General features: G+C 37.2%; 1 protein-coding gene across 9 annotated transcripts in view; it reads right to left on the bottom strand.

Moving 5' to 3' along the window:
- LOC110456814 (zinc finger protein 362-like) overlaps positions 1-26,710 on the bottom strand; it is a 271,358-nt gene that overhangs the window by 64,700 nt on the left and 179,948 nt on the right. For all 9 annotated transcript variants that reach the window (XM_021507778.1, XM_021507780.1, XM_021507781.1 and 6 more), the window contains one exon: positions 16,875-16,922. In XM_021507778.1, coding sequence (XP_021363453.1) covers positions 16,875-16,922 — 48 coding nt within the window. The remainder of the gene's footprint in view (positions 1-16,874; positions 16,923-26,710) is intronic.

Raw genomic sequence — 26,710 nt, 5'->3', positions numbered from 1 at the left:
AATTTAAATATCTAATAGAATATAATGCACCTGGAAATTGGTACAGTACACTGAATCTGTATGACACCTAACTATGTAATACACCAAACTATCAGGAGTGATACAATAGATCCAGTGACATAATACAACTATTATGATAATATAATTATTTACAATTTGTAATGCAGGACATAATGATAGCTGACTAACATACAAAAATTGATATATGTACATTAATTTATTTATTATAGCCTTTAATTTGATATATCAGAATTATTCAGCATATTACACAAAGGTTAAAATAACTTTAGGTAGCATATGATATTTTTAAAAGATAAGTTCATAATGTTCTTTGATTTTCACCTCCGCAGGTGGGGGATTGGGAAAAGAATACACCTGCCGTTACCCACTGCATGTATTGCAGGAGGCAACTTATGAGGGGACCCCCTGCAGAATTGGGGATTTGCTTTGGTGTCCTCTATTTCGGGACACAAAAGCAACCATAATAGATCTGCTGTGCCCATTACAATATATTCCAACTACCTTTTATTTCCAAATGCCTTGCTTGGCAACACCTCACTTTTGGCTTGAATGTTGAGTGTTTGCCCAGGTGAGAAAGGCAATGGGTTCTGTCCCCAGGCCGGGACATACCAAAGTCCTTAACAATGGTAGTTGTTATTCCCTGCTTTATGTTCAGCATATAGGAGAATGGCAACAATTGGTTCACTCATTGTCAGTATAACGTGACTGGGCTGAATGCTGTGCTTGGTGCCTTTGGCATGGCATTTCAGTGAGTTAGAACTATAAAGTCGGCATTAGATTCGCGCTATCACAAGGAGGCAAGCACACCAACATACCCCGTCTCCTGCATACACATATGCAAGCACACATACACTACACACATGGAGGCACATCCTTAAATGACCTTATCTGTTAATAGGACATAAAACAAATTTCAATTAAACTAAACCAATCTTTGATTTTCCATCTCCCAGAATGACTTTTTCTTCCCAAGAGCTTGTCCAAACCTTCCTTCTCCATAAATGAAAGTCATTGACAGTTTGGCAAAAATTTCCCCTTTCCTTCATGGAAATGAAACTCCTTTTCCCAAGGAGCTTATCCAAAAATGTCCCTCTCCAAAAATGATCTTCCCTTTCAGCAGGTGTCTAAAACTAAAACTTAAAATGTCCATTTACCACAATGACCTTTTCTCCCACAGAACTTGGTCAAAATTTTCTGTCCCAAAATTAGCTTCCCCCCTCTTCCACCATGGCCTTCACTTGCTAAAATCATGCTAAATATGTTTTTCTCCCACGATGATGTCCTTTGCTCATTTGTAAGTCCAAAACTGATTCCCTCTTCAACAATGAACTATATCCCTCCCAAGAACTTGTCGTAGATAGTTCTCATCTTCCATGATCCTATACCTAAATTGTTCGTTGTAATGTCAACCTCTCTGGGCTACTTCTTTGCATTCTAAAGACCCTCACACTACTATTAAAATAACTTCTAAACAACAGGCACATCAACCCTGTATCTCTACCCCATTTTTTGTCATCTGAATTAGATAAAAAGTTGAAATAAATTTTTCCATTAACATTCAGTTATTAAACCTGTTAATTATACTAGGGATCTGTCCTTTACCCAGATTTGTCCTATGCCTAAAATTATGTCAAAATCCCTTTTTTTCATATAGAAAGTGTAGCCTTTTAGATATAAACCCCTATTTGGCCCTACCCTACAGTTTCACTCTTCATTTACAACTCTTTTGGTCTACAGATCATCCATGCCAAATTTAGTTAAAATATCTTTAGCTATTCTGGACTAGAAGTATTTTAAAGGAAAGTAGAGGGGGAAGGAACAAGCAGTTCTCTTATACAGCATTAATTTCCCTTGGCCAAGGAATCATCCTGGCCAAATTAAGTGAAAATCTTTTTGTCTGTTCTAGACAAGTAGCCTTCACATGAAAAGATGCTGATGGACCATATGGCTTATTTTGTCCTTTAAGCCATGTGAGCTAAAAACAAAATGAAATTGGTTAGATGACAGATTTTATATCTGTAGTAAAATTAAGAGCTACCTATAGAAACTATATCAAGGCATAAATTCATTATGCCACTTATTGATTAGCAATGCAACGCTCTGTAAAGACCATAATATGTGGTGCTTAGACTATCTCCATAACAGGAAGGCTTTCTTGTAACAAATTCTAAACATATTTTTAATCCACATAACTCTGAGAAGCTGCATAGAGGAAAAATAACTCCTTGATGGTGTGCAGCAAATTGAATGGCTGTAAATGAAAATTCATCAGAAAACATTCGATACATCTTTTTAAAGACTATTTGCATCTTCAAGAAAGAAACTATACATTTTGCATGCATTTTCATATCATTGATTTTTCCTTGAGTTAGCTGTGTGAATGACCTTGGAAGTTTCAAGGACCAAACTATACTTCAAGAAAATTTCTAATTAAAAAACTGTGCCCAGCTGAACACATGTATTCTAATGAATACACTTCTGTGACAAACAGTAAATTTCAGTAAAATTGAACCAAGTTGCAAATGAAAAGCTCCCTAACCCACCTGCACAATTCCATTCCATTCCAAATTCCCTTACAATGATTGTTGGGAGTAACATGGTTTTAATTTACATTTTGATCATTCATTATTTCTCGAATAATAATTACAGTCATTACTATATGACGGAAGTGTATTAGGTATATTCTCCTGCAGACTAACTTTTTTCGGTTATTATTTGTATTATTTCTGAAAGAATAGGGAATAACATTACATTTTTCCAGATATCTTATTTCTATCATACATCTCATTATTCTAGACAGTTTCGTAATTAAACACCCACATTTACAATGATACAAACTTGCAAAGTTTCCATTTTTTTATTCACTCAATGTTTTTATTTTTGTAATAATGTGAATTTCCTATACCTTGATGTTAGCTAAAATAAATAAACTACATTGTATTTGCATTTATTACTTTTTAAAACTGAAGTTATCATATCAGGAAGACATTCTTGTTTTTAATTTTTAAAGATATTAACATAATGAATTAACTTTTTAAATATTCCAAATTATTTTGCAAGAAAGTTCATTAGCCGAGATATTTCATCTTAAAGTGAATGGAAATTGCGAGCCCTCATACATATAAATCTTATTGATATCAATATACTGTGTTTTTTGCGAGCCCTCATACATATAAATCTTATTAATATCAATATAATGTGTTACCTTACATTGTGCATTGAACATGCTGACAAATTCAGCAGTTAAGAGTAACCTCCCTTCTTAACTTTTGTTGGAAAATATCAAATTACGGCCAATAATGCACTAATTCTCACCAAAAAATTGATTTCTAGATTCATATCTGGTAAGATACATTAGATAAAGCTAGACTGATATGAATTCCAATCAGAATTTAACATCTAATATTTGATTACCTTGTCAACTCAAAATTTAACCAGATATCAATAAATAAGAGTTATCTCCCATTTACAGTTTTATTAAAAAAATCAAAATAAGGCAAAAGGAAAACATAGGAAGGAGATATGGACAAGGTGGTTGCTTATATATATATACAGTGCACATGCACTCTTTGAATGTAAGACCGTATCTCATTCACCCCTGAATTTTGTAATGAACAATTCGAACCTTTGATTTGGAAGAGTTCAAATGAGTCTTCAGGGGTGAATGAGTTAATGAATAATAACTCTTACAAAATGTAATAACATATTTATTATCTAATAGGCAAAGCAACTGTATATGCATTTCTTGTTTGTTTTTTACTGCCTCTCATAATTCTGATTTGTGGAATGGCACCCTAATCCTTTATGGTATGTTTCATTTGATGTGTTTGTTTCATGCTAATCTACTCTGCAATAAAAAAAACACACCATAAATCGGCTGACATGTACTGACATATGACACTATTATTACTTGCTCATGACTTCAAACATCAGCGTTGATGCCAACGGTTACCTATTTATTAATACTTTTCACATAAACTCACATAACAACACATTATGTATCTTTTATTAATGTTTGACATAAATAAATTTGTTGGTCGTCATTTGTCTTAGAGTTCCGTGTACCAAGGGACATAATCCAAGATGGCGATCTCTCAGAATCGTCGATCTTTTCCTGAAAAAAACTTGAATTTTTCTATACCTGTGTATTTTACGCACCCCCCACTTTGGGTATTAAATTTCTCAAAAAAAAGTGTGCAAATTACATGGGGTTTTATGGTATGTAAAACTGAACTCACACATATGTACAGTGCACAATGATACATGTATTGACCTGAATTTTGAAAAGAACAAGGGGAAATAACTCCAGCACAAATCACAGATATTAGGTGTAAGGTAGGATACAGCTTTAAGCAGCAAATTCTCTTGACAACTTTATTTTCTGCAGTTTTTATGGAGACCTTAAATTAATCTTATTTAACAAAATATGTCCAGCTGAACATTGCTAACCAAACACAAATGCCCTCTACCCCCGACATCTCCTCCCCAAATAATAAAACAAGAAAGTGTTACCATCAACATTACACCTGTGATTTGTGCTGTGGTTATCTTCCCTAGATATATTGAGTTGGAATTTTCTAATGATTCAGTGTATGCATTCTGTGTTCCTTACTATACAAATTATGATAACAGGTGTTCATGGCTAATGGACCAATCAGTGGGCTATTTCAACAAAACTATATCAGAATGGACCAATCAGTGGGCCATTTCAACAGTACTGTAGGAGAATGGACCAATCAGTGGGCCATTTCAACAGAACTGTAGGATAATGAACCAATCAGTGGGCCATTTCAACATAACTGTAGGGGAATGAACCAATCAGTGGGCCATTTCAACAGTACTGTAGGCGAATGGCCCAATCAGTGGCCCATTTCAACAGTACTGTAGGACCATGGACCGCACAATGGGCCATTTCAACAGTACTGTAGCAGAATGAACCAATCAGTGGGCCATTTCAAGAGTACTGTAGGAGAATGGACCAATCAGTGGGCTATTTCAACAAAACTATATCAGAATGGACCAATCAGTGGGCCATTTCAACAGAACTGTAGGAGAATGAACCAATCAGTGGGCCATTTCAAGAGTACTCTAGCAGAATGGACCTGAATCAGTGGGCCATTTCAAGGGTACTGTAGCAGAATGGACCAATCAGTGGGCCATTTCAACATAACTGTAGGGGAATGAACCAATCAGTGGGCCATTTCAACATAACTGTAGGGGAATGAACCAATCAGTGGGCCATTTCAACAGTACTGTAGCAGAATGAACCAATCAGTGGGCTATTTCAATAGTTCTGTATCAGAATGGACCAATCAGGGGGCCATTTCAACAGTACTGTAGGAGAATGAACCAATCAGTGGGCCATTTCAACATATCTGTATGAGAATGAACCAATCAGTGGGCCATTTCAACAGAACTGTAGGAGAATGAACCAATCAGTGGGCCATTTCAAGAGTACTCTAGCAGAATGGACCTGAATCAGTGGGCCATCTCAAGGGTACTGTAGCAGAATGGACCAATCAGTGGGCCACTTCAACAGAACTGTAGGAGAATGGACCAATCAGTGGGCCATTTCAAGAGTACTGTAGCAGAATGGACCAATCAGTGGGCCACTTCAACAGAACTGTAGGAGAATGGACCAATCAGTGGTCCATTTCAACAGTACTGTAGCAGAATGAACCAATCAGTGGGCTATTTCAATAGTTCTGTATCAGAATGGACCAATCAGTGGACCATTTCATCAGTACTGTATCAGAATTGACCAATCAGTGGGCCATTTCAACAGTACTGTAGCAGACTGAACCAATCAGTGGGCCATTTCAATAGTTCTGTATCATAATGGACCAATCAGTGGGCCATTTCATCCATACTGTAGCGGAACTTACCAATCAGGAGAATGGACCGCACAATGGGCCATTTCAACAGAACTGTAGGAGAATGGAACAATCAGTGGGCCATTTCAAGAGTACTGTAGCAGAAAGGACCAATCAGTGGGCCATTTCAACAGAACTGTAGGAGAATGAACCAATCAGTGGGCCATTTCAAGAGTACTCTAGCAGAATGGACCTGAATCAGTGGGCCATTTCAAGGGTACTGTAGCAGAATGGCCCAATCAGTGGGCCATTTCAACAGTACTGTATCAGAATGAACCACTCAGTGGGCCATTTCAACAGAACAGCAGGAGAATGGACCAATCAGTGGGCCATTTCAACAGTACTGTATCAGAATGAACCCCTCAGTGGGCCATTTCAACAGAACAGCAGGAGAATGGACCAATCAGTGGGCCATTTCAACAGTACTGTAGAAGAATGAACCAATCAGAGGGCCATTTCAATAGTTCTGTATCAGAATGGACCAATCAGTGGACCATTTCATCAGTACTGTATCAGAATTGACCAATCAGTGGGCCATTTCAACAGTACTGTAGGACAATGGACCGCACAATGGGCCATTTCAACAGTACTGTAGCAGAATGGACCAATCAGTGGGCCATTTCAACAGTACTGTTGCAGAATGAACCAATCAGTGGGCCATTTCAATACTTCTGTATCAGAATGGACCAATCAGTGGGCCATTTCATCAGTACTGTATCAGAATGGACCAATCAGTGGGCCATTTCATCCATACTGTAGCGGAACTTACCAATCAGGAGAATGGACCGCACAATGGGCCATTTCAACAGAACTGTAGGAGAATGGACTAATCAGTGGGCCATTTCAACAGTACTGTAGCAGAATGAACCAATCAGTGGGCTATTTCAATAGTTCTGTATCAGAATGGACCAATCAGTGGGCCATTTCATCCATACTGTAGCGGAACTTACCAATCAGTGGGCCATTTTAACAGTACTGTAGCGAAACTGACCAATCAATGGGCCATTTCAACAGATTCAGTATCTGTTACATTTTGTGCCCCAATAAATATACCCATGGAAGGTGATATAGAACCTTGTGTGTCCTCAATGTCAAATATTTTCTTTGAGGAGGGAGGATTGTAGCTGAACCTGTAGCTAAATTGGTTTAAAGCGTCTAAATTTCTGAAATTCGGGCTCCAAATATGTTGCTTATTTCTTTATTGTTACAGTACCATCCTAGTGAAATGTCATTTGGGTATTGCATCTCTGAACTAAGGTCATCCAAAATTGTTGTCCACAGGTGATAGGACTATTCAAGAACCACCAAAATGAAAAGAAAGATTACAACTGTAAGCAACGGTGTGATGCCCCATCTGATCATATAATTCCGACTACACAAAGATCAGAGATGTCATCATACCGGTTAACAACACCTAAACAAAAGTTGGAAACAGCTAGAAAAATTGCAGCCGTTCTATTTGTGAAGTATTTAATAAAACAGAGCAATCAGGTCTCTTCACTGAACGTACCCTAAGCAGAGGACAAACAAGAAGTCTCGATTCTGTAGCGGATTCAGCAGTGTTTGCCCCTTATGATCATGCAGTGGGAAACAGCAGGCCAAGCAATGTTCATCAAACCAACAGTACTTTTGAATCTAGGCGTTCAATGAATAATACATTTGGCAATCAAAACAGCTATCAAAAGGAAAGTCGGTGTATAACATAAAATGTCATTTACAATACTTAATAAGCTTAAATTGAAACCCTGGACTTTTATCTGTGTGCTCTCAGGTAAAGGATGTGTCATTAATATCCGCCATTAAGGATATTAAAACATGCCGAGGACACTAAATAAAAGACATCATAAATAAGCGTACTCATAAAAACCCTTTTCTATACACTATACATTATTTCATAGTCAATTAAATGCGTGTAAAAAAGTATACCGCGACACTTTGAAATTCGAAAAAATTAAGTTTGAAGTTAGACCACTAGAGTTTAAGCTTCCACTTATAGCTTGCAATACACCCTACCCAAAACTCCTCCAAATATAACTGCGGAAAACTGATTTATCGACTTCCTGCTGGGAGACAGAGGTTAACAGGCTACAAACTAATGTGAAGTTTTATGTTTTCCTCCACACAAAATTGATGTTTCCACGTAGATTCAATATTGGATCAAACTTATGAAGTTAAACCATACGAAATATAATTATATAGCTGTTAAAAGTCTAAATTGCATCACAATTGGAAAATAAATCATCTCTGATGAAAATGGTGTTCAGTTTTAATATCCCGATCAACAATTACGACGGTCTGCGTTTTGGTGCGTATTCATGCTCAGTGAACAGGTTGACAAATCTGATTGAGCGTCCGTTTTTGTTCAGCAGAACTAGAGCTTTGGTGTTACTTTACATGGTCCTGAGTTAGTGTGTGCTACACTTTGTATCTACCACATTCAATTAGTATTATAGTATAATTGCTTTCTGACATTTTGCCATAAGAACATTGGTGTTAAATATGCATTAAAATTCCAGTTTTACAATCAATGGTTTAGTGGGGGTGGAGTGTGGCAGAAAGGGATCATCAGAGAAGCCTTATAGGAAAAGGGTGAATGAGATAAGGGGTAAACAGAAAAGAGTTGAATGGGGTTTGGGGATGAGATAATACGAAAGGGATTGAATTTGGTAGGCGCGAGATGAGAAAGGGAGTTGAGTGGTGTTGGGGATGAGATTGTAAGGAAGGGGTTGAAATTGGTAGACGCGAGATGAGAAAGGGAGTTGAGTGGTGTTAGGGATAAGATTTTAAGGAAGGGGTTGAAATTGGTAGACACGAGATGAGAAAGGGAGTTGAGTGGTGTTAGGGATAAGATTTTAAGGAAGGGGTTGAATTGGGTAGGCGTGAGATGAGAAAGTGAGTTGAGTGGGGTTGGCGATGAGATTATAAGGAAGGGGTTGAATTTGGTAGACGCGAGATGAGAAAGGGAGTTGAGTGGTGTTAGGGATAAGATTTTAAGGAAGGGGTTGAATTTGGTAGGCGTGAGATGAGAAAGGGAGTTGAGTGGGGTTGGCGATGAGATTATAAGGAAGGGGTTGAATTTGGTAGGAGCGAGATGAGAAAGGGAGTTGAGTGGTGTTGGGGATGAGATTAGGAGAAAGGTTGTGCAGGTTGGGAAGAGGATAAGGATAGAAAGGGACAAGTGGTTGAGTATATGGGAAAGAGGTTTATTGAAAATTGGAGGAGATACTTAGGAAGGGATTGAATTGAGTTTAGGATGAGGTTATAGAAATGCATTAGGGCCTTAGTGGAGCTATGGGAAAGGAATAAAGCAGGGTACACTGGGTTATAATGTAGAAGAGGGGCCCAAGAATTTATAATAATCCCTTCCAGCACTTTTTCTAGACAGGGGACTAATAACATGAAGTAACATACCATATTTAAGATAATTAGCGCTCCTCCCCTTAAAAGTCCCCCCACCCCTTTTTTTTCGAGAGGAATTGAAATTTAATGGAACCCCTCCCAAGATTTCCCTGCCTCAATCAATGATTAATAGTGCTTACACTTTACAGCAGATATGTATGTCTGCTGACCATATAGCTGGACTTTCTTTGTAGTGTGAAGTAAATGAAAAATATTATCAATTAGATATTTATATTTACATTAAATCATTATATTAAAGAGATAAACATTCCACACTAGAAAAAATGCTTCCTTTTAATCCAATTTTTGAACTGCCCTGTGTGCTGATTACCGTGTGTATGGTACAGATTTAAACTGGTAATAATACAATCTGTTGGTGATCCCCTACAATTATCTCCCCTACAATTATCTCCCTTGTTTCCATATGTCGTTGATTTTATCTTCACAATAAATGGTTAAAATAGCTGTACAAACTATTTAATCTATACAAATAGCAGTAAATATAAATCATTTTATGTCCACTAGATATTCAGCATTATTTTTATATTGAAATCTGAGATGAATAATTTTTCAAATTTTCTGTAAGTGAAGTATTTACATAATAGTGTCATTTAAGCGAACTTAATAGAGTAAAGAATGGGATTGATATACAGACATATTTGTGTCAGATAATAAGGATAAGTGTTGAAACATGAACATTCTGTATTCAATACGCAGAACAGAATTTGGGGCAATAACACTAAGTGTGGACCAACAGATTCTAAAATTATAAAACAGGGCTTACTATTGATTCATCTAGTGATGACACAACTAGATTAGCGGTAACTGGATAGGAGGACAACCAGATAAGGGGTGACTGCTGCTAGTGAGACAACCATATAAGTGGTGGCTGGATAGTAGGACAACCAGATTAGTGGTGACAAGATAGTGGGACAACCAGATTAATGGTGACTGGATAGTGGGACAACCAGATAAGTGGTGGCTGGATAGTGAGACAACCATATAAGTGGTGGCTAGATAGTAAAACAACCAGATAAGTGGTGACTGGATAGTGGGACAATCAGATAAGTAGTGACTGGATAGTGGGACAACCAGATTAGTGGTGGCTGGATAGTGGGACAACCAGATTAGTGGTGGCTGGACGGTGGGACAACCAGATAAGTGGTGGCTGGATAGTAGGACAACCCGATTAGTGGTGACTAGATAGTGGAACAACCAGATTAGTGGCGGCTGGATAGTGGGACAACCAGATTAGTGGTGGCTGGACGGTGGGACAACCAGATAAGTGGTAGCTGGATAGTGGGGCAACCAGATTAGTGGTGACTAGATAGTGGAACAACCAGATTAGTGGTAGCTGGATAGTAGGACAACCAGATTAGTGGTGACTAGATAGTGGAACAACCAGATAAGTGGTGACTGGATAGTGGAACAACCAGATTAGTGGTGACTTGACAGTGGGGCATCTAGATAGTGGGACACTGGATTGGTGGTGACTGGATAGTGGGACAACCAGATTAGTGGTGACTAGATAGTAGGACAACCAGATTAGTGGTGACTAGATAGTAGGACAACCAGATAAGTGGTGGCTGGATAGTAGGACAACAAGATTAGTGATGGCTGGATAGTGGGACAACCAGATTAGTGATGGCTGGATAGTGGGACAACCAGATTAGTGGTGACTAGATAGTAGGACAACCAGATAAGTGGTGGCTGGATAGTAGGACAACAAGATTAGTGATGGCTGGATAGTCGGACAACCAGATTAGTGATGGCTGGACGGTGGAACAACCAGATTAGTGGTGACTTGACAGTGGGGCATCTAGATAGTGGGACACTGGATTGGTGGTGACTGGATAGTGGGACACCGGATTAGTGGTGACTGGATAGTAGGACAACCAGATTAGTGGTGACCGGATAGTAGGACAACCAGATTAGTGGTGACTGGATAGTGGGACAACCAGATTAGCGGTGACTGGATAGTAGGACAACCAGATTAGTGGTGACCGGATAGTAGGACAACCAGATTAGTGGTGACCGGATAGTAGGACAACCAGATTAGCGGTGACTGGATAGTGGGACAACCAGATTAGTGGGGACTGGATAGTGGGACAACCAGATTAGTGATGGCTGGACGGGGGAACAACCAGATTAGGGGTGACTTGACAGTGGGGCATCTAGATAGTGGAACACTGGATTGGTGGTGACTGGATAGTGAGACAACCAGATTAGTGATGGCTGGACGGGGGAACAACCAGATTAGTGGTGACTTGACAGTGGGGCATCTAGATAGTGGAACACTGGATTGGTGGTGACTGGATAGTAAGACAACCAGATTAGTGATGGCTGGACGGTGGGACAACCAGATTAGTGGTGACTGGATAGTAGGACACCCAGATTAGCGGTGACTGGATAGTAGGACAACCTTATTAGTGATGGCTGGATAGTGGGACACCCAGATTAGTGATGGCTGGACGGTGGAACATCCAGATTAGTGGTGACTTGACAGTGGGGCATCTAGATAGTGGAACACTGGATTGGTGGTGACTGGATAGTAAGACAACCAGATTAGTGATGGCTGGACGGTGGAACAACCAGATTAGTGGTGACTGGATAGTAGGACAACCAGATTAGCGGTGACTGGATAGTAGGACAACCTTATTAGTGATGGCTGGATAGTGGGACAACCAGATTAGTGGTGACTGGATAGTGGGACAACCAGATTAGCGGTGACTGGATAGCAGGACAACCTTATTAGTGATGGCTGGATAGTGGGACAACCAGATTATTGATGGCTGGACGGTGGAACAACCAGATTAGTGGTGACTTGACAGTGGGGCATCTAGATAGTGGAACACTGGATTGGTGGTGACTGGATAGTGAGACAACCAGATAAGCGAAGACAAGATAGTGGAACAACCAGATTAGTGGTGGCTGGATAGTAGGACAACCAGATAAGTGGTGGCAGGATAGTGGGACAACCAGATTAGTGGTGACTTGATAGTAGGACAACCAGATTAGTGGTGGCTGGATAGTAGGACAACCAGATAAGTGGTGGCAGGATAGTGGGACAACCAGATTAGTGGTGACTGGATAGTAGGACAACCAGATTAGTGGTAGCTGGATAGTGGGACAACCAGATTAGTTGTGACTGGATAGTGGGACACCTGATTAGTGACAGCTAGGTAGTAAGTGGGACAAATACATTATTGGCGGATAAATAAAGGGACAAATGAAATAGATTGCTTTATTTAAGACACATGACTGTACATTTTGTTACGCAGTCCAAATGATTGTGTTGGCATGTGTGAGATATAATTTTTGACGATTTTGTGGGATTTGCCTATATTGTTTTTTAATCAATTGTCACCATAACTGAAAAATATATTGTGTGGTTTATTTTCAGCAACAAGATTTTTTATTTCTTTTCATGGAGTGGTTAATTTTCAGTGGAATGTTTGTCTGCAACTGTATGATCCCACATGTGCATATACAGCTTCTATGTAGAACCTTGAGGACATTGACTTCTAATATACGTTAGTGCTCAATTTCTGTCAACTTTTCTAAAAAGAAAAAATCCATTAGTTTAAAGTTTTTGGCCTCTGGAAACAAGAAACAAGAAACACAGCATAAAAAAACCCATAAAAACCCACAGAAGATATGGATGGGATAAAAGTAGAGCAGTACATCGTAGCTTGCAGGTACTGTACAGCGGGTAACCGACTCTTTGTAGTCTGATATCCATGTATTGATCAGTACAGAAAAGGGGCAGGTTGCAGTAGGCATGCAGAATTTAACTCCAAGTTGTTGTGGGGGAAAAAAATCAATAGTTACAAAACTGTACGTTACTGCAAAAGATGTCCCTATCTTTAAAGATGCCGCGGACAGATTTACGACGACGCATTCCCTTGCACGTTCTTTATCAATTGATTCTACGTCATCAGCTTGACAGTTGCAAGTTGAAAATATCTGCAAATCAGCTTGGAGTTTGTAGGAATCAGATACCTTTTGATACTAGAGGAAACAGCAGCAAATCCGATGTCATCTTAAATAATATATATATACTGTATCTGATGTCATCTTATATAATATATATATATACTGTATCTGATGTCCTCCTATATAACATATATATTCTATATATACTGCATCCGATGTCATCTTATATAATATTTATATTCTATATATACTGTATCCGATCTCATCTTATATAATATATATATACTGTATCCGATGTCATTTTATATAATATATATATACTGTATCCGATGTCATCTTATTTAATACATATATACTGTATCTGATGTCCTCCTATATAACATATATATTCTATATATACTGTATCCGATGTCATCTTATATAATATATATATACTGTATATTCTATATATACTGTATCCGATGTCATCTTATATAATGTATATATACTGTATCTGATGTCATCTTATATAATATATATATATATATTGTATCTGATGTCATGTTATATAATATATATATTCTATATATACTGTATCCGATGTCATCGTATATGATATATATATACTGTATCCGATGCCATCTTATATAATATATATATTCTATATATACTGTATCTGATGTCATCTTATACCAACTTGATATCTGATAATACATAATATACATAAATATTAACACAATGTCGGGATCTGCCATCTCCTGTAATTTTTATATATTAAATGACACACATTTCCTCTAATTTTTATATATTAAATGACACACATTTCCCCTAATTTTTATATATTAAATGACACATTTCCCCTAATTTTTAAACATTAAATGACACACATTTCCCCTAACCTTCATACATTAAATGACACACATTTCCCCTAACTTTTATACATTAAATGACACACATTTCCTGTAATTTTTAAATAGTAAATGACACACATTTCCCCTAACTTTTATACATTAAATGACACACATTTCCCTTAACTTTTATACATTAAATGACACACATTTCCCCTAACTTTTATATAGTAAATGACACACTTTCATTTCAGTAATAATTACCATAACTTTAGTATGCATATACAATACCTACACCCATCTTTGTAGCCCAAAAACAAAAGATTCAAATATCCCTACCTCCCTACCGTGACGTAACCTCTATCTCGATGACAGAGCCACGGAGTGATCTCCCTTCCTCTTCCTTTTATGGCGCCTGCTGCATGCTGACGCACGGAGCTTGCTCCAATTCAAAACTTTGTTTTGTCGGTTTGGTTTGAGTGTCAACTCATATTTTTGCGCAGTTTGTGTGCCTTTTACCCATCTGCCCTTATTGATATAACTAATTGTTGTTGAAAATTATTTTTGTGCCTTTTACGGCCGGTTATTTTACTCCACGTGTGCCGGTGGTGTGCCACGGTCCGCCATTATCGTGGGTTAATTTCCGACCTCTGTTTATTTCGGTGACGGTTGTTTGTTTCGGCAAACGTTATTTATTTTAACCGTTTTCTGATTTATATTACGGGTGAAATTCTTTCTACGTTGCGTACTTTGTACTATCGTATTTTATCCTTATTTTCCCGTTTTATCTGCTTGTAAATTTTTTGTTTACGTTCGCTTTGGAGGGTATGTCTTGGTCGGAACAGCAACGAGGTAGTGCTCATGGGTGTTCCCATTTCTTTGTGGAACGGGACCCTCATGATGCCTGTCCCAGGTGTCGTCCTTGCAGTGAGGTTTCGCCTTGTGAACTTTGTTCACAGTCAAAATCCCAGGGCAAGGACTTCATTGTTCCAAAGCTACCCTCAACTTACCGTAAGACAGATTCGTCTGTTTCTTCCGGTAAGCGAGGGAAGCAGAGAGGTAGGGGTCGTGCCACCAGCTCTCTGGGGTCGGGTGGTACTGTCTCTGTTCCTGTCTCGGGGGGGTCTTGCTTCGACAAGTCCCTCTCGTGATCAGGGGGTGGCCCTTCCTGTCCAGGAACTCCCTGGAGTAGGGGAGGGGCAGCTTGACCCTGGCTTGGCACAGCCAAGGGAGTTGGCCGGGAACGCCCGTAAGCTTTCGCGCTTGCCTTCGGGTAGGGACTACCGGCCGCCGGTACCTGACTCTGTCAGTGATCCCGGCATTCCAGGTGGTGCTGTCGTTGGGGACAGTCTTGGTGCCCCTAACTTTTATATAGTAAATGACACACATTTCCCCTTATTTCCATTGGCTGGATCCTGATCACTTGGAAGTCTGTGATATGGGAAATTGACTCAGCGTTTCTATTTTTAGAAAAACCAGGTAAATATTCACCTAACAAAGTTATTTCAACTGTAACATCACATTGCTCTTCTGTTCATTTTTTTTACATTTCATCTTATTTGATGATTAAAACATTACTAAGCATCTAATATAACAATAACAATACTTTTATTTCGGTGAATACGTGGTTATATGGACCTCAGAAAGTGATACTGACCACAACTTTGGTTTCATTTAATATCACTTTCTCAGGTCCATATAACCACATATTCACTTCAACGAAAGTCCATAATTGATATGTATATCGTATATAAACACTATATCTGATGTCATCTTGTATAAACACTATATCTGATGTCATCTTGTATAAACACTATATCTGATGTCATCTTGTATAAACACTATATCTGATGTCATCTTGTATAAACACTATATCTGATGTCATCTTGTATAAACACTATATCTGATGTCATCTTGTATAAACACTATATCTGATGTCATCTTGTATAAACACTATATCTGATGTCATCTTGTATAAACACTATATCTGATGTCATCTTGTATAAACACTATATCTGATGTCATCTTGTATAAACACTATATCTGATGTCATCTTGTATAAACACTATATCTGATGTCATCTTGTATAAACACTATATCTGATGTCATCTTGTATAAACACTATATCTGATGTCATCTTGTATAAACACTACATCTAGTGATATTACATATTTCATGTCATCTTATACACCATATTGGTATCATGTTAAATACACTGTGTTAGTTGATGTGATCTAAGATGCATGGACTGAAAACAAGAGAAAGGACAAACATATTCTTTAAAAAAATCTGTGCAAACAAGTACAAATACATGCAATCATCAGAATTGTAAGCTTTTATAATATGTACTTTATACTCAAAGGTAGCTTTATCATCTTACTAACATAGCTATATATGATCTGATTGGATAACTCTTCGTGTAAGATAGCTATGATCTGATTGGATAACTCTTCATGTCAGATAGCTATGATCTGATTGGATAACTCTTCATGTAAGATAGCTATGATCTGATTGGATAACTCTTCATGTAAGATAGCTATGATCTGATTGGATAACTCTTCATGAAAGATAGCTACGATCTGATTGGATAACTCTTCATGTAAGATAGCTATGATCTGATTGGATAACTCTTCATGTAAGATAGCTATGATCTGATTGGATATCTCTTTATGTAATATAGCTATGATCTGATTGGATATAACTTTACGTAAGATAGCTATGATATTATTGGATATCTCTTCATGTAATGGTAGCTTATGCATGGTCAACACTTGGCAATTGTTGTGAAAGAAAAATAATAAATTAATGAAAAACTTACTGAAGTTGGTTGGCATGTGAGGACTAGCATGCTTCCATTTGAACAAATCTGAAATAACAAAAGAACATTGATAAAAACTTATAAAGAATAGCTGTATATATAGTTCTAAGGATATATTTACATAGTACTACATATTCAATATTCAACTGGATACTCCTATGTCAAATGGCAGAGATCTTCAGATTAGAATAAGTATTCACCAACCAGTGATAATGTAAAAGTACACATTTTAGTGGTAATCTTACCTTAGCCCTTTTTGTGCTTTAAACATTACACTTATAGTCATGGTTGTACTGATTGAAGATTCTGTATACAGCTTTATATAGTAAATTTATATATTCACCAATGCATAAATCTGTCAAAATATGATAATGCACTAATCGGAGTGCACTATATTAAGAACATTTAATGTGACATCTGCTGTCACTTTGTCAACATAAAATCCTGGAATAAGGAATATTGTGGTTGGAAGATTCGCACTCCTGATTTCATGATGCACCCTAACAAACATATGTTTCTGATAAAATAACAGAAGCTTAAATTCTAAGTGGCTACAAACAGAACTTTAAGTGTAATACTACTAAACAATAGCAAAATGATAAGGAAATTGATTCAGTTCCATTATAAATATGATGTAAATGGTGATTTTAACAGGTATGTGACATTAACAAGAATTAAATTGACAGCAATATGACATTATCAGGAATATGACATGAACAGGAATATGACATTATCTGGAGTATATGATATTAACAGGAATCATAAAAAAAATGGAGACTATTAATGATTTTTTCCTATTTACAAGGTTATCTTCACACAGGATATGGAACAATTCTGTTATGATATAAGTTTACTCTTCATTTTAACACAAAATAAATAAGTTATTTATTATGTGCATTTATAACAGTGAAAGAGGAATTAGTAGTAACAGGAACAACAAACAAAACCAATATTCCCTCACTAAATACTTTGCAACAAGTATGCAAAATCCCTCCTGCCTCCTCAACATTTTAGACATCCAATTTTAGACAACGTCAATAGGTATCAAGGGATCTTATATAAGTATAATCTAATCAGATACAAGCAATTTAAAAAGAGTAACAGACATATATGTATATGTGTACGTTAATACACATTACTAACAGACAATGTTTGGGACAAAAAACGAAGTTAATATTTTTCCTGGAGATGTTTTTAAGAGCAAAACCAACATTGAAAATACTATTCATATATTCAATATCAATCATTTGGCAGCAATCTTAGTCTTTCAAATCTGAAAAGAAAATGAATGCAGACTGAAAAGAGCATTCTTAGGTATAAATGTGCAGTTAAATCTTCAAATGATCAATAGAATATCATAATTTTTGTATTATTAATCCAAAAAATCAGAATGCTTAGTAATATAACGAATAAGAAATGTGCAATGTCTGTAGAATAATCAACCAGCATAAGTATAATAAACGCCTCCATGTAACCTTGGAATTTGGAATTATGACCCTGAGGGGGGTCATTGCTAACTATGTTTCTATGCCTTTTAAACAACCTAAAGACCCAAAGGTAGCCTGGCCTGTTTCAGGAAGTTTTAATACACATTCAAGGTCTATCAGTCTCTTAAACCAATAGTTCTCAAATCAATCTCCCATCTTAGGTAAGTGATTAGAAATAAGACGAAAACTTAACAGCTTCACAAGTCCCTGTGGTGCCTTTTCCCACTAACGTTATATAGATTCCTACTCAGTTGCTTTCTTAAACTACATCCTGAATTTGTTAACGTTTTTTTGTCTATTTCATAGGCTCCTGGTGACACCCAACCCTTAATTATCATTTAATTTCGGACCTTAGAATGGGTAAATTAAAAGGATTTTACCATCTGTTTCACTATAATATAATATGGTACCACAATGTTCCCTAGAGATCTGACCAAATTCAGATAACAAGGAAATAATTAACCTTGGTGAAATCGGATTGGTCAAAAAGTTCAGAGAATCTGTTATGTCATTTTTTGTACTGGACCAGTTAAAACAAAGATGAAGCCACCTTGAGTGTTACCGTTTCAAGGACCAATTGAGTGACAGATAAAATGTACTGGTACCAGGTGTTGGGCTAGTGGAATTGTATATCGCTTATTTGAGTCTGATAGCACTTGAAATGATACCAGCAAGCCTGAGATATGATATCAATAATTTAGAAATTATGGAAATCAAAAAAACTTTCCAACACATTTGACACCTGTGCCTTAGAGGTGTATCTGAAAGCCTTTTATTCAAACAAGACAAAATTACCTAATCTCTTTGTTTTAAGAATTATAATAAAAGATCTTAATATATTCAACTTCTATGACTTGAAAATAGGACAAGGACACTTTCATTTGATAAACTTTATTGCATTTCAAACCAGCAACATACAATTTAAATTTATGACTTGAGGCATCATGGATAGCGCAATTGCCTTTCACCAAGGCGGCAGGGGTTTGATTCCCCGAATGGATGGGAAAAGGTTTGGGGTCACCTGCCTAACTACATGGGTTTTCTCCTGGTACTCCGGTTTCCGCCAATCACAAGAGTGATTAATATAAGTTGTAACAACTTATTTCATAATTGTTGTAAAATAAATAAAGATTGTTTTAATTATGTGAAGTTGTCAAAAAAATGTTACTGAAAAAGTGAACTTGTTCGACTTATATACAGTGATGAAAACTTGACCAAAACGAAAACGAGAGTGTGACCCAATTTGCCATGTTCCAGTAGTTGTTCCATGAAAGGTAGAAAACTCTAATAATCGTCAGTTATATAAAAAGATCTCTGAATGAAATAACCCTTGTAAGAGCAACAATACGATCAGTGAACCTCTTCCAACTGATAATGGGAAAAGACCAGAAAAATAGCCCAGTAGCTGTCCCATGAAAATGTTAAAGATAATCAGCTTCTGTATGGAAAGATTTCTAACTGAAATGATCTTCATAAAAACAATGACATGACCATTGAAACTCTCCGAACTGAAAATAGGAAAAGGTGATAAAAAAAAAACCCGAAAATTATTTATAATTGTACAAGCACATCATTATAATAAATGTCAGTGTTGAATTGTTTAACTAATTCACCACTGAAAAACACATTTGAACTCTTCCAATTCAAAGGTTGGAATAGTTCATTATGAAATTTCAGAGGTGAATGTATTAATCCATCATCAACTTGAGAAATTAACATAACTAACATAACTGACATGAAGGCCTAAACCTTGACCTTGGTCTCTTGAACACCTCTATAGGAACTTACTCTGCATAGTGACACATATAACCAAGAAACCGTCAGATATCCAAATCTAGAGATTTGTAATGTAACTCCTCTCGGGGATTCAACTGCAGAAACAAGATAATTAAAGTCTGCGAAGGAAATTATTGCTTGTCCCTTTCTGATCCTTTATCAAGTTACCAAGCACAGCAGAGATAAAAATTATGACTTTGACCTTGAGATGAAGGTCGTGAATTTGACCTTGCGCTAAATATCCAGAAAGTGGTATATCATTAGTAATGTAGTTTAATTATTTTTGTCCCTATATCGGCATACAGTCGGACCTGAAGGGGTGACACTGGAGGCTCAGTCTGTTATACTCTTCAATGTCTCCATATAGTCATTCCTACATTGGTTGAGAGTGATGCACTTCATACCCATATTTGACAATTAAAACATACATCATTTCACCAACCTCGTTTCAAAACTGATGTCAAACCGACACATGATTTGGCTGCTAGTGACAACATTCAATTGTGATACCATTAGTCCTCTATCAAATTCTGTAGGTAAAGGTCCAGCAGGCTATTTTGTTCAACATGGATCATTCTTTATAATATGAAATAGTTTAGACATTGTGATACCACTAGTTCTCTATCAAATTTCTTAGGTCTAGCAGGCTATTTTGTTTAATCTAGGGGCATTCTTTAAGATATGGAATAGTTTAGACATTGGGATACTAAGTCCTCTATCAAATTCTGTAGGTCCAGCAGGCTATTTTGTTCAACATAGATCATTCTGTACAATATGGAATAGTCTATAGACATTGGGATACTAATTAGTTCTCTATCAAATTTTCTAGGTCTAGCAGGCTAAACGATGTCATGCATTCTGTGTTTTGTTCAACATAGGGTCATTCTTTACAATATTGAATAGTTTGGACATTGAGATTTGTATTAAGTTTGGTGAATATCCGATAAAGGATGAAATTGCTGGAGTGTTCACATTGAATCGTGATTGGACGGAATTGACATGGACAACACAATATGCCCCCATTACATTGGTTCAATATGCTTCAAAGGTGATATATGATATATTTTGATATGGCCCCCCAAAAATAAGTTGAAAATAAATTTATAAATTGCAAAAAGATATTGATGAACACGACAAATTTCATAAGTTTTAAAGGTAATTGAACCCAGTGTTCTCTTTAATGCATTATTAAGTTGTGACATAAATCGATTGCTGGGACTATATTGCTTTAACTGTATTAAAATAATATGCAAATTTTGCACAGGTGTTTGTAACATTAGTAACACTTCATTCCACAACTAGCGTTAGCTCAGGTAATTCAAACCAGGAAGAGAATTACACAAATGATACCACATAAAATACAGACCATTTCCACACAAAATGATTGTAATTCTAAAATGGAACCTTCGCAGACCGATGCACAGATGGCAGAATGGCGATAGTCAATCTATATTAATTAATTGACTCATCATTGTACAGACATGACAACTGTCTCTTTTGGAAAAGGATTGCCTGCCAACCCCTACCGTCCTTTTGAATTCTTAAAACACAAGAATTCCACGGAAGTGGATGTGTCGCCTGCACAGGAAGCTGGGAGATTGTGCTTAGCACTGCATGAAGTTTGAGTTTGATCAGCCCAAGGAAAATGAAGTTATCACACGAAAACAGATTTTCTATTTATAGAGGTTTATGGGGTATAAACCTCAACAAAAAAGAATTCAATCCTTACATAACAGTACAATACTGTACACACCTGGTAACAGTACAATACTGTACACACCTGTATAACAATACAATATTGTATACACCTGTATAACAGTACAATACTGTACACACACCTGTATAACAGTGCAATACTGTACACACCTGTATAACAGTACAGCACTGTACACACCTATAAAACAGTTCAATACTGTACACACCTGTATAACAGTACAATACTGTACACACCTGTAGAACAGTACAATACTGTACACACACCTGTATAACAGTGCAATACTGTACACACATGTATAACAGTACAATACTGTACACACCTGTATAACAGTACAATCCTGTATACACCTGTATATCAGTACAATATTGTATACATCTGTATAACAGTACAATACTGTACACACCTGCATAACAGTACAATACTGTATACACCCATATAACAGTATACAGTTGTTTCATGCCTTATCAGTCAACAGTCAAAACTATTTTCCTGAGGAGTTGGGACCCTCCAGATGAACAGTTTCCCGAGGCCGCAGGGCCGCAGTTACGTGACCAGTCAACAGTTTTACGGTGACCAGTCAACAGTTTTACGGTGGCACACATTAGCTATAGTTCGTTTGGTGAATTGTCTGGGAAACAGTCGAAATTGATTAATATGCATTTATATAGCGAGTCAGGTAACAATACGATACTACACACACCTGTATAACAGTATGATACTGTACACACCTGTATAACAGTGCAATACTGTACACACCTGTATAACAGTGCAATACTGTTATACAGGTGTGTACAGTATTCTACTGTTCTAAAGGTGTGTACAGAATTGTACTGTTCTACAGGTGTGTACAGTATTGTACTGTTACCAGGTGTGTACAGGATTGTACTGTTATACAGGTATGTACAGTATTGTACTGTTACCAGGTGGGTACAGTATTGTACTGTTATACATGTGTACATTATTGTACTGTTATACAGGTGTGAACAGTTGTACAGGTGTATACAGTATTGTGCTGTTATACATTTGTACATTATTGTACTGATATACAGGTGTGTACAGTATTGTACTTTTCTATAGGTGTGCACAGTGTTGTACTTTTATACAGGTGTGTGTAGTATTGCCCTGTTATACAGGTGTGTACAGTAGTGTACTGCTATACAGGTGTGTACAGTGTTGTACTGTTCTACAGGCGTGTGTAGCATTGCACTTTTATACAGGTGTGTACAGTATCGTACTGTTCTATAGGTGTGCACAGTGTTGTACTTTTATACAGGTGTGTGTAGTATTGTACCGTTATACAGGTGTCTGTAGTATTGCACTGTTATACAGGTTTGTACAGTATTGTACTGTTCTATAGGTGTGTACAGTGCTTTACTGTTATACAGGTGTATACAGTGTTGTACTGTTATACAGGGGTGTGTAGTATTGCACTGTTATACAGGTTTGTACAGTATTGTACTGTTCTATAGGTGTGTACAGTGCTGTTCTGTTATACAGGTGTGTACAGTGTACTGTTATACAGGTGTGTACGGTATTGCACTGTTATACAGGTGTGTGCAGTATTGCACTGTTATACAGGTATGTACTTGTACTGTTATACAGGTGTGTGCAGTATTGCACTGTTATACAGGTATGTACTTGTACTGTTATACAGGTGTGTGCAGTATTGCACTGTTATACAGGTATGTACTTGTACTGTTATACAGGTGTGTAAGTATTGTACTGTTCTATAGGTGTGTACAGTGCTGTTCTGTTATACAGGTGTGTACAGCGTTGTACTGTTATACAGGTGTGTAAGTATTGTACTGTTCTATAGGTGTGTACAGTGCTGTTCTGTTATACAGGTGTGTACAGTATCGTATTGTTATACAGGTGTGTGTAGTATTGCCCTGTTATACAGGTGTGTACAGTAGTGTACTGTTATATAGGGGTGTACAGTATTGTACTGTTCTACAGGTGGGTACAGTATTGTACTGTTATACAGGCGTGTACAGTGCTGTACTGTTATACATGTGTGTACAGTATTGCACTGTTACCAGGTGTGTACAGTATTGTACTGCTATACAGGTGTGTACAGTCGGGTACTGTTGTAAAGGTGTGTACAGTATTGTACTGTTGTACAGGTGTGTACAGTAGTGTACTTTTATACAGATGTGTACAGTATTGTACTGATATACATGTGTACAGTAGTGTACTGTTATACATGTGTGTACAGTATTGCACTGTTATACAGGTATGTACAGTATTGAACTATTTTATAGTTGTGTACAGTGCTGTTCTGTTATACAGGTGTGTACAGTGTTGTACTTTTATACAGGTGTGTGTAGTATTGCACTGTTATACTACACACACCTGTATAACAATACGATACTGTACACAACTGTATAACAGTGCAATACTACAAACACCTGTATAACAGTACAACACTGTGCACACCTATAGAACAGCTGTATAACAGTATGATACTGTACAGACCTGTATAACAGTGCAATGCTGTACACACATGTATAACAGTACAGCACTGTACACCCCTGTATAACAGTACTGTACACATCTATAAAACAGTTCAATACTGTACTATAGAGGTTTATGGGGTATAAACCTCAACAGGAAAGAATACAATCCTTACATAACAGTACAATTCTGTACACACCTGTATAACAGTACTGTACACATCTATAAAACAGTTCAATACTGTACTATAGAGGTTTATGGGGTATAAACTTCAACAAAAAAAAATTCAAACCTTACATAGCAGTACAATACTGTACACACCTGAATAACAGTGCAATACTACACACACCTGTATAACAGTACAACACTGTGCACACCTATAGAACAGTACAATACTGTACACACCTGTATAACAGTGCAATACTACACACACCTGTATAACAGTACAACACTGTACACACCTGTATAACAGTACAACACTGTATACACCTGTATAACAGTACAGCACTGTACACACCTATAGAACAGTACAATACTGTACACACCTGTAGAACAGTACAATACTGTACACACCTGTAGAACATTACCATACTCTTTACATCTGTATTTGTACCACCTATTAGTTTAAACCCATTTTACCTTCTCTAGTGATATGTAACATTGCAGCCTCAACACCAACTTCCTGATAGTGAACCATGATCAACTATGTATTAACCCCGGAGTGACACCCTTACGCCAACAGCTGATCGGACCATTGGCTACTGTTACCATGGAAAAAATTGTGTCACTGACCTTCGAGAAGACCCTTGTACCAATTCATTTCCGCAGTGGAAGGTGAGGAGTTGGCTGCTGGAGGGTGCAGCATGTTGACGGAGGCAGCAAGTCTTAGCAGATGCAAAGCTTTTCACAATTGAACTCAAACTAATAGACATTTGAATTTTTTGTGTGCATTTGTTGAAACCACTAAAATACCTATTTAAAATTCTGTGTGTACAGCCCTGGTAATTCATTGGAGGGATGCTGCTAAAGTTGTGTTTACAAAAATCAATATTATTACGTAACCCCCTTCCTACACACACTGTACTGTCAACTGCATCGTGTGCTCCAGTTTCAAGTTTCCAGCATGCACACTGCGATGCAGTTTTTCTTTTCCCATCAACCTCGTAACAGCTTTTTTCGTGCAGCCTATCGAGATATTCCTACCAGTCTTAACTCCGATCGATACAGCAGGCTTACACATCTCACAAACCGTAAAAGTTTTAAAACTCCAGTTTTAATATATTACTTGTTTCTAATTTTACAAGGTCTTCTATACACTAAGTATCTGGTGTCTATTGTTGCAGAGTATTTCCATAGTATCTCCGAGGCCAACTAAGTCTATTTAATGTCAATAAATAGGTCAGCAAATTTTACACTTCCATGATTTTGTTCAACACCACGTGAACACAATTCCTGTAGCTAGTGTGTACTCGGCAGCATTGGTTTTTAGACATATTTTTCATGAAAAATTGCCCTAAATTATTCAGCTTCAATACTGCAGAAAGGTATTGTTAATCTTATTGAGATTAGATTTTAACAGTTTATCAAAGTCTAGAAATGATTCAAATAACAAAGAAAACATTATTGGTTTTGTTTGTTGGTGTTTTACGTCCTATAAACAGCTGTGGTCATTTAAGGACGTGCCAGGTTTTGGTGGTGGAGGAAAGCTGGAGTTCCCGGAGAAATACCACCGACTTACGGCGAGTACCCTGCGACTGCCCAATGTAGGTCTCAAACCCATGACCCAGTGGTGGGGGGCTAGTGGTAGCAGATTGTCAGACGCCTTAACCACTTGGCCACCGCATCCCACAAAATGTATTGTCAAAAAAGAGTGTGGATACTGTATTGTTAAAAAAAGTAGAGGGGAAGAGTAAACTTTAAAATAACAGAATCAATCAATATTTCCCTGTATTTTCAATATTCTATTCGTTGAACAAAATACATATTGATTCAATAATACATTACAGTGGAGTAAGATATTTCTGGAACACAACTAAACTACAGGCGCTGTTACAGAACACATACATTATTCACCGTCATCACTCAATGATGGCATATGAACCAGTCACCAAATTGATATATATGCTCAACCTCCTTCACCTTGGAGATATGATCTTGGGTCAAAGGTCAAGACACATCCTTGGTTCATGGCAAAAGCACTGTTTAGTAAGAGAAAAATTTAGCCAATAGTTAAAATTGAGGAGAAAAATAATTGGAATGAACTTTTCTTGGATGCTTCAACAAAAGTAAAATTTAACGGCAAAAACATTGAACAGCATTTCTATGTCAAGTGTGATATGCCAAAGCGCAGAAAGTTGAAACTCGACAGAAAAACTCGTACAATATGTTGAACATTATTGCTC

This window comes from Mizuhopecten yessoensis, unplaced genomic scaffold, assembly GCF_002113885.1.
Source record: "Mizuhopecten yessoensis strain PY_sf001 unplaced genomic scaffold, ASM211388v2 scaffold8853, whole genome shotgun sequence".
NCBI lineage: Eukaryota > Metazoa > Mollusca > Bivalvia > Pectinida > Pectinidae > Mizuhopecten > Mizuhopecten yessoensis.
Note: the sequence above shows the minus strand (reverse complement) of the source record. Positions and strands in the feature narration are given on the sequence as shown.